Below are 9,742 nucleotides of genomic sequence, written 5' to 3'. Positions count from 1 at the left end.
GAGAGAGAAAGAGAGAGAGAGATTAGAGAGAGAGAGAGAGAGAAGAGACAGAGAGAGAGAGAGATAGAGAGAGAAAGAGAGAGAGAGACCGAGAGAGGAGAGAGAGAAAGACCGAGAGAGAGAGAGATGGAGGGAGAGAGAGAGAGAGAGAGAGAGAGAGACAGACCGAGAGAGAAGAGAGAGAGAGAGAGATGGAGACAGAGAGAGAGAGAGAGAGAGAGAGACAGAGAGAGAGAGAGAGAGAGAGAGAGATAGAGACAGAGAGAGAGAGAGAGACAGAGAGAGAACGAGACAGAGAGAGAGACAGAGAGAGAACGAGACAGAGAGAGAGAAAGAGAGAAAGAGACAGAGAGAGAGAGAGAAAGAGAGAGAGAGAAAGAGAGAGAGACAGAGAGAGAGAGAGAGAGAGAGAAAGAGAGAGAGAGAGAGAGATTTGATTGATTTTTTAAAGGAAACTTTATTTACAGACTTAAAAAGTCATGCTGATCGTGACATCACAAAGTCAAAAAAAAAAAAGATAAAAATCTGCACAGAAAAAGGTTCGTCAAACCGACAAAATAAATCCTTCAGTAACTTAAAGACAGGTTCTAGTCTGCGACATTTCATAAAAGCTTGATAAACAGTTTCCCTTTCAAGACAAAATGGACATTTTGGGTTCACTTCAGGAGTTAAGACAGAAACAAAAGCATTAACTGCAATAATCCCATGTATAATCCTCCACTGAATGTCTCCTAGAAAGAGAGAGAGAGAGGGAAAGAGAGAGAGAAAGAGAGATAGAGAAAGAGAGAGAGAGGGAAAGAGAGAGAGAGTCGATAGATGATAGACAGATAGAGAGAGAAGGATACGATAGAGAGAGATCGATAGAGAGAGCGAAAGATAGAGACGAGTCTCTATCGCTAGATAGAGATGGACCTACGATGAGCGAGAGCGAGCGTACTATAGCTATCTCTCCCTCGATCTCTCTCTCTCGAGCTATCTATCTCGCTGCTACTCTCTCTCCTCTCTCTCTTTACCTCTCTCTCTCTCCTCTCTCTCTTTACCTCTCTCTCTCTCTTTCTCTCTCCTCTCTCTCTCTTTACCTCTCTCTCTCTTTCTCTCTCCTCTCTCTCTCTCTCTTTACCTCTCTCTCTCTTTCTCTCTCTCTCTCCTCTCTCTTTCCCTCTCTTCTCTCTTCCTCTCTCGCTCCTCTTCCTCTCTCTCTTCTCCTCTCCTCTCTCTCTCTCCTCTTCTCTCTCTCCTATCTCTCTCTCTGCGATCTAGCTCGCTCTCGTTCACTATTCCCTTCCTCAATAACATTAGATTTCTCTGCATTTTTTCCTCCACCTTTTGCTGCACATGTTCCATCCAGCTGGTGTTTGCTAATTGCTTTCCACTAATACAAATCCCTGTAAGTGCAGAGTGGAAGCGTCGCCCGCTGGGGTCTGATGCAGGAGTGTGTGCCCGTGCAGGAGGGACGCTATTTGATGTAACACTAAAAAAGCCTGTCTGATCACTGTAGAGCAAATTACATGTCATTACCGCATCTCCCTCGTCAGACCGCGCCGAGCGCCAAACGGCCCTGCTGAACCCGCCATTTATTAACCCGTGAATTAATGACGCTCTCTAAATTACAGTCGTCTCCTCTCAGGCTGCTCGCCCTGACAGTCAACCATGCTGTTGATCTGTCATTAGTGCGCACACTATTAGTATGTGCCCAGATAACAAAAAGGAGTGTTGCTAAAAACACAATAATGCCAGGGAAGTCTCCGTGCCCCCACAACACGATATGTCCTCCTCCTCCTCCTCCTCCTCCTCCTCCCAGGCGTGTTAACAGCAAGCCGCTTATTTTTTTAACTAATGATTTAAGATTTATTTATGAATCACATTTCAGTATAAAACGACTTCTACTTAGCATCGAATAAAATAGTATGAGGAATAAAATTGCTTAAGAATCAGTTAAAAGTATATAAAAGAGTCAAATAGCAAGACACACACACACACACACACACACACACACACACACACACACACACACACACTTCGGATGGGTTAAATGCAGAGAACAAATTCTGAGTATGGGCCACCGTACTTAGCCGTATGTCACTCACTCACTAATCTGCACCTGGAGGACAGAAGGATGTGTGAAGATCAAACCGCTCACCATAATCTCCATGGCTGTCCATCGGGACGTCCCCCAGTACATAGCCATCCCCTGGTTGATCACATGTGTCATCGCCCTCACGATCTCTACCGAGAGAAGAAGAAGAAAATCTTTGAGGGTCAGAGAGCTACAGATCAGCACCAAGGTTTATATACAGTATTACAGAACGATCCGGGAGGGAAACTTATCATGTCGTTACTAGGAATAAAAGTGCAAGTGTGCATCTACTCTATAACCATCTGAAGCTTCAAATCTTCAGTTTCAGTAAAAATACAAGAATGTTTCACTAAAGACAATGTCTCAGATCACACACTGATTAGATACCGATGCTTAATATCACCCACTCATTCATCTTCTACCGCTTATCCGAACTTCTCGGGTCACGGGGAGCCTGTACCTATCTCAGGCGTCATCGGGCATCGAGGCAGGATACACCCTGGACAGAGTGCCATCCCATCACAGGGCACACACACACTCTCATTCCCTCACACACTCACACACTACGGACAATTTTCCAGAGATGCCAATCAACCTACCATGCATGTCTTTGGACCGGGGGAGGAAACCGGAGTACCCGGAGGAAACCCCCGAGGCACAGGGAGAACATGCAAACTCCACACACACAAGGCGGAGGCGGGAATCGAACCCCCAACCCTGGAGGTGTGAGGCGAACATGCTCCCAGGACAGATTCATGTGCATCTTAACTCTCACTTAACTCCTAAATGATCACTTACACGTGTACAGTGCGGTTATAATACGTCTGAGCTCCGAGCAACATTTCAGGATGAAATCTTCACTGCGTGCATTTAACCTGCTCACAAAGAGTAAAACTCCTGCAGCGGAAGCTGAGCCTCGAGTCCTGATCTGATCTGGAGGAGAAACGCTGCACTGCAGACTCTGTGGAGCTTGAAACAGATTTACGCCCGAGGGACACACTGTTAGGGTATATGTTTTAACTTCAGGGAATGACGTGGAAGGAAGCAGGTAGAGAAGTGTGTGTGTGTGTGTGTGTGTGTGTGTGTGTGTGTGTGTGTGTGTGTGTGTGTGTGTGTGTGTGTGTGGGCACTGTGTAATCTTAAAGATCTGTAGGGACTGCAGGATGAGCACTATGGGAAGGTTTAATCTCTCTCACACACACACACACACACACACACACACACACACACACACACACACACACACACACACACACACACACACACACACACACACACACACACACACACACATGGTATGGAGCCAAAGCTGCAGCTCTTGGACGTTCAATGCAGCACAAAAGCGCTGCACTGCTTCCTGCCTGTGCGTAGCAGAGAGGAAGAGAGAAACAAAAAAACCCCCAAAAAACAAATTGAAGGCGTAGAAAGAGAAAAACGGAAGAAGGAGGAAGTGACATGACATGACACCATGACACTTTGGCTCCGTCATGCGGCTAAATGAGGCTAAAACCTCTTTTTTTTTTTTTTTACGGTTATTCATGCTTTCAGATTCGGTCACACCGGATGAGACCATCTGTCTCACGAGCGATGACGAGCAGAAACGTAGAGAAAACAAGAACAATAATTAGCCGAGATCTTAATGAGCTTTAAAAAGCAATCTGGCATTTGGAAATGGAATTAGTAAATTGTAAAGATCTCATCTCACTAATAACCGCTAATCACCACGAACAACACGACGATCAGCTCTTCATCCGATTTATACGGAGAGCTACGTCCAGGAGCTGACGGCGCTCACAGCACGTCCGAGATCTTACTGATCCCGATGATCTACTCATTCTCTGTCGGGTTTCTCTAGAACTGTAGTTTAGCGATCGTGTGGTAGCTTAGTGGTTAAGGTGTTGGGCTACTGATCGGAAGGTCACGGGTTCGAACCCCAAGCTGCCACTGCTGGGCCCCTGAGCAAGGCCCTTAACCCTCAGTTGCAAGTCACTCTGGATAAGGGTGTCTGCTAAATGCCGTAAATGTAGCAATTAATTCGAGGCTCGTATTCAAACAGAGGTGAAAACGCAGCTGTTCCTTCAGAGCAGCTTTCTGATGGAGAGAAGCGGTGCTGTGAGTCAGCGCCAAATTAATAATCAGTCAGAGCTCGCAGGTCAGATTGGTCGGAAGTTTCCGGAAGACAATTCCTGTCTTTTTGCACAAGCGTGAAAGGTTTTTGTCAGACCTAAAAATTCCAGCATAGATCTGTAGACACTGTAGCTCAAGCCTTTTTGCTAAAGAAGGTTAGCTAGCTAACTGCTATTGTTAGTGTGTGTGTGTGTGTGTGTGTGTGTGTGTGTGTGTGTTGTCTGATCTAGTAAACACAGATGTGTCTTTGAGTCTGACCTAAAATGTTGGCTTTCAGTCTGAGACGTGTGTTTTTAGCTCTGTCGATAAACTTACACTGAATTTTAGCGTTGAAGATCAAATCTTACGCACAAACACTCGGAGCGTCTCAGGGAGCAGAAATGAATTCGATATCACCGTTTACTCTGAAGATACAATCATCTGTGTGGAAAATAAATAACCGTTCTTGGAACTTTTCTGTAAATATATCACTCCTGGAATTCTTGATGAAATCAGAAATATCAATGAAACTCTAAAGATTCTTAAAATCCCGAGTGTCTAATTTCATACAAGCTTCATTTTAACACCACTGTGGAGTGAGACACGAGGAAGACGTTCGGTCGTTAACATGAGCACGAGAAAAACAGCAGGGAGTTCATTTTTGTGGCCTTTGGGTACCAGAGTTAATGTTAGCATGCTAGCTACAAGGACAATAAGCGAGATTTCACTCATTCACCTGGTGATCTATGAGTGTGGAGGTTCATTCATTCATTCATTCATTTTCTACCGCTTTACCCGAACTACCTCGGGTCACGGGGAGCCTGTGCCTATCTCAGGCGTCATCGGGCATCAAGGCAGGATACACCCTGGACGGTGTGCCAACCCATCACAGGGCACACACACACACACACACTCTCATTCACTCACACACTCACACACTACGGACAATTTTCCAGAGATGCCAATCAACCTACCATGCATGTCTTTGGACCGGGGGAGGAAACCGGAGTACCCGGAGGAAACCCCCGAGGCACGGGGAGAACATGCAAACTCCACACACACAAGGTGGAGGTGGGAATCGAACCCCCAACCCTGGAGGTGTGAGGAGAACATGCTATCCACTAAGCCACCACGAGACACGGTTACCATATTAGGTTAAAGCTTACGTGGAAAATCAAAGAATATTTATCCGATATTTATGATTTACATTCTCTATCGTCACTGTGTATGAGTCTACAGATATATGGGGGAGGGGCAAACTAATAATAATAATAGAACCTCATAGGGAAACGAAAGAAAAATCTTCTCACTGGATTTCTTCTTTAGATAGTTTGGGTTTCCTTATAACTCTAATAAGGATTCAGTCTCTTCGCTCGGAACGTTTAAACCGGTTCTATAGAGCAAAGCAGATAACGTGTCCTAGGGTCATGTATAGAATCTCTGTTTGTTTTTTCCTGGTAAAGGGACAAATCCATCATATTTCAGGTTTCTAAACTGAAGATTGTGTTGTGTAGATTTGTGTCTATCTAGATTCTTCATGCAGGGTTCATCAGAGAACTATTAACCAACCCAGGAACAGCTCCATGACTAACGTGCACCAGATCATTCATCCCTCAATAACTTGTTCAACACCTCAGTACAGATCTTCCCTCGTTCACCAGTCAGCGTTTCTTCCTGAAAAAAAAAAAACGATCGAAAAAACATGTGACGAAGGATAGAGGGACTTTAAAGCGGACGCAGGAGTCCCGGACGATCCGCACCAGGGAGCTCGGCTTATCCTGATTAAGATGCGGGAGGTGATTCTGCTGACTCAGCACTTTTTATTAGACCCTGGGATGTTAATATCACCTCCTTCAGCAAGGACACTGTGTGATTCAGAGTGCTGTGGGGTTCGGAGACAGATAAGAAAGCAGTAAGGAGGAGAGGAAATAAGATCAGATGATAAAGGTGGAGAGGACAAGAAGATGGATCTCAAAGTACGTTCTCAATAAAAGTACTCAGTATTTCTTTTCAAAACGATCCCTTCGACACTGTGGATAAAAACGGTGTGATCGAGGCTTAAATATGCCCTTTATTAAATTGTTGATAAGACCTTCCATGACACTGGAGACTCCTTCTCTTAATGTCTGATAAATGTCTCCTTCCAGAAAACCTATCAAGAAATTCCACACGTTTTTGAAATCGTTTATCATGCCGTACACGTCCTCGTGAAAGATCCGTTACTATAGAAACGACAACGGATCACGTAGAACGAGCAAAAAAATATAAACGTGTCATTTACAGCCCGATTTTTGTCTTAGGAAATGAATCAACTCTATGCTTCTATCCTAACCAATCAAAACTGAGGAAACCGTGGAAACGAATCCTTCTTATTGCTGTGATGCGACTCGACTTTATATCCAGATCCCTGGAAACATGGGGTGTGTCTCGACCAGCTCTCTAGACTGTGTGTTTAGGTTTGTAGATGATGTAAGCTGAAAGTTTCATTTTTTCGTCAGTAAAATGTTTTTCAGCTTCAAATATGACATCATTTTAGGAAACAACAGAGGGGGGGGGGGGCACGGTGGCTTAGTGGATAGCACGTTTGCCCCACACCTCCAGAGTTGGGGGTTCGATTCCCGCCTCTGCCTTGTGTGTGTGGAGTTTGCATGTTCTCCCCGTGCCTCGGGGGTTTCCTCCGGGTACTCCGGTTTCCTCCCCCGGTCCAAAGACATGCATGGTAGGTTGATTGGCATCTCTGGAAAATTGTCCGTAGTGTGTGAGTGTGTGAGTGAATGAGAGTGTGTGTGTGCCCTGTGATGGGTTGGCACTCCGTCCAGGGTGTATCCTGCCTCGATGCCCGATGATGCCTGAGATAGGCACAGGCTCCCCGTGACCCGAGAAGTTCGGATAAGTGAAATGAATGAATGAATGGATCAACAGAGAGAGTGAGAGATAGAGAGAGAGAGAGAGCCCTTACAATGGCCAACCCGTGATCAGCACCCTGAGTAGCGAACTAAAGAGCAGATTGAGACGTAGCCATAAACAAAATTGGTCTAAAAGTGTAGAATGCGTATAACAAGCAGCACATGATTATAAAGAGATGGAAAGAAAGGCTGCACCGGGTGGTCTTACGCCGTGGAGCAACACTCTCCTGGCTTGTATTTGGTTTGTAAAGCTCGGCATCGAGAAGCTTCACACTTTTCAGAAAGCACAATTCACCCTGAATGACACTAAGCCCAAAGCGCTGCACTGCTGCACTGCTGCACTCTCTCCGTAAAATATGACAGCTGAATTGAAACGCTATTCAAATAAATAAATAAATAAATAAATAAATATATAAATTAAAGCAAAACGAATCAAAAGTGCAAGGTAAAGTGCATAAAATGCTTCAAGCAGCAAAAAAAGCAGCGGAAAGACAAATGGGGGGTGAAGGAGCGAGGCGGAGAGATTGAGTGGCGTGCTATCCCCGGCGGTTCATTTCGTTAAGCTCTCTGAAGGTTAAAGTGAGTTAGCCGTCTCTCGGCACAGATCTCATTACAGCGTCAATCCAAACTGATCTGTCACTTTCCATTTCTCCAGCTCCTTTTATATACACATGCTCTCTCTTTCTTTCTTTCTTTCTTTCTTTCTTTCTTTCTTTCTTTCTTTCTTTCTTTCTTTCTTTCTTTCTTTCTTTCTTCTCTTTCTTTTTCTCTCTCTTCCGGCTGACTCACACGCTCTCTCTCATATCTCCCCATCTTGTGTAGGTTGGCTGTTTTCCGTGGCTTTGAGTAGTCAGTGTGAGTGAAGGGATCAGCGAGTAAAGTGCCTGCACACCGGGGACCTCCGTTTCCACTCCACCCCCAGGCCACGTTACCATGACGTTGTCGATCCATCGCTCAGGAATCAGACAGATGTGTCCCCAAGTAAGACCTCGTTTCAATCCGATCTCAGTACAAGTACAAATGCTGTAGACTAAAGATCTCATTCTCCTCACCCTCCATCGGCGTGTTGCTGTCAGGACGGTTGGCGAAGACCACGTCTACGTATTCCAGCTGCATCCTCTGTAGGGAACCTTTAAGACCTGGAAAGAAATTTAGACTTAATGAATAAACTGAAATAATGTTAATGTTAATGTTACGTAGTTAACATTTTATAGCGAGGTCTTTTCAACACTTTTGTGACCATTTCAGGAACCCAGGAACTACTTCAAGAGCTTAGCAGCCGCTTCTTCTTCTTTTCCATTGATTATACAGGAAGTATGTTGACATATTAGAAATCTTTTAAGAAACCCAAAAATGTTTTCAGGTATTAGAACAAAAAAACAAACAAAACAATAAAAACAAAAAACCTCCAGAAATATTATACTTAAATAATACATTTATAATATATCATAAGTTTTTTAGAAATATTTTCAGGAATTTGAGACTTTTTTGGTACTAAGGAACTTTTGTTTTATTTATTTATCTATTTATTTATTATTTTTTTGATACAAAAATTTGTGGGAAATTTTGGGATGTTAAACCAAAGGATCCTTTTTGGAATAAAATAATCTTTCTTTTCTTTTTTTTTTTTTTTAGAGTAGGGAAGGGACAATAAAGTCTGAAAATTTTATTATTTTTCAGGAACCAAAGAACTTTTTATTTATTTATTTATTTATTTTTAATTTCAGACACTTTGGCATGTTCCTCTTGTTCCTCTTGACCTTTTCTTTGGAAACTTGAGACGTTTTTCTACGTTTCCACCAAAGGAACCATTTCAGTAACAGTGGAAGCAGTTCACTTTTGTTGGAACCATTAGAGGATATTTTTTTTAGAAATGTATGGACTTGTTCAGGAAAACTTGAACTTTTTTATGGAACCCTGTATTTTTTATGCATTCTATTATGTAATTGGTTGAAAACAATCTACACAAGCTGACCAATCAGCAAACTCCTCCAAGAACAAACAGTAGGAGCAGTAGTAGTGCTTCCAGAACCGTTTTTGGAACCTTTGGAAACACACTTTTTGTGTAACCGCAACACAGCTCGTGAAGATCCTCCCGAGAATGTTATAAATTGAACAAAGGACTGGAATGAAGAGCAGAGCAGAAAGCAGCACTCATTAGAAAAGCTCCAACTGGCCTCCTGGTGTTTGGGAATGATGTGAAACATTAGCGGGTTCCCAGGGTGAACGGGTTTATGAACCCAAAGATGCAGCGGTTCTTAAACCTGGAGCTGTGCTGTAGGAAGCTCATTTCTCTCAGGAAGCTGCTTCTGGTGCTCGCTGTAGCCCCTTTGTGTCCATTAGCCCCAAATAGTGAGCCATCAGCAGACAAATACACCTGAAGTATACAGCTATAATAGACCTCTTCACTCTCTCTCTCTCTCTCTCTCTCTCTCTCTCTCTCTCTCTCTCTCTCTCTCTCTCTCTCTCTCTCTCTCTCTCTCGCACTTACTTTCTTAACTTAACCTGCAGTGTAGAACAAACTCTGCTGTGGAAGCGGTGCATTGTGATGGTGGCACATCTTGTCTTCACCAGGATAGGAATATGGGTCTTCAGATCAAATTATCACACATTATTTATCAGCTTAGCTACTGTATAATTATAATAATTGAAC

At 43.7% G+C, this 9,742-nt stretch overlaps 1 protein-coding gene across 4 annotated transcripts in view; it reads right to left on the bottom strand.

The window, feature by feature from the left end:
* The window catches only part of kcnab1a (potassium voltage-gated channel subfamily A regulatory beta subunit 1a), a 127,404-nt gene that overhangs the window by 8,456 nt on the left and 109,206 nt on the right, over nt 1-9,742 (bottom strand). For all 4 annotated transcript variants that reach the window (XR_007144747.1, XM_047822708.1, XM_047822709.1 and 1 more), the window contains 2 exons: nt 8,142-8,228; nt 2,141-2,226 (listed from right to left, as the gene is read on the bottom strand). Coding sequence is in view for 3 of the 4 variants with exons in the window: in XM_047822708.1 (XP_047678664.1) it covers nt 2,141-2,226; nt 8,142-8,228 (173 nt within the window). In the remaining variant the exon portion in view is untranslated. The remainder of the gene's footprint in view (nt 1-2,140; nt 2,227-8,141; nt 8,229-9,742) is intronic.

Source organism: Tachysurus fulvidraco, chromosome 13 (genome assembly GCF_022655615.1).
Source record: "Tachysurus fulvidraco isolate hzauxx_2018 chromosome 13, HZAU_PFXX_2.0, whole genome shotgun sequence".
Lineage (NCBI taxonomy): Eukaryota > Metazoa > Chordata > Actinopteri > Siluriformes > Bagridae > Tachysurus > Tachysurus fulvidraco.
The sequence above is the reverse complement of the archived record's forward strand: the minus strand, read 5'-3'. Positions and strand labels throughout refer to the sequence as shown.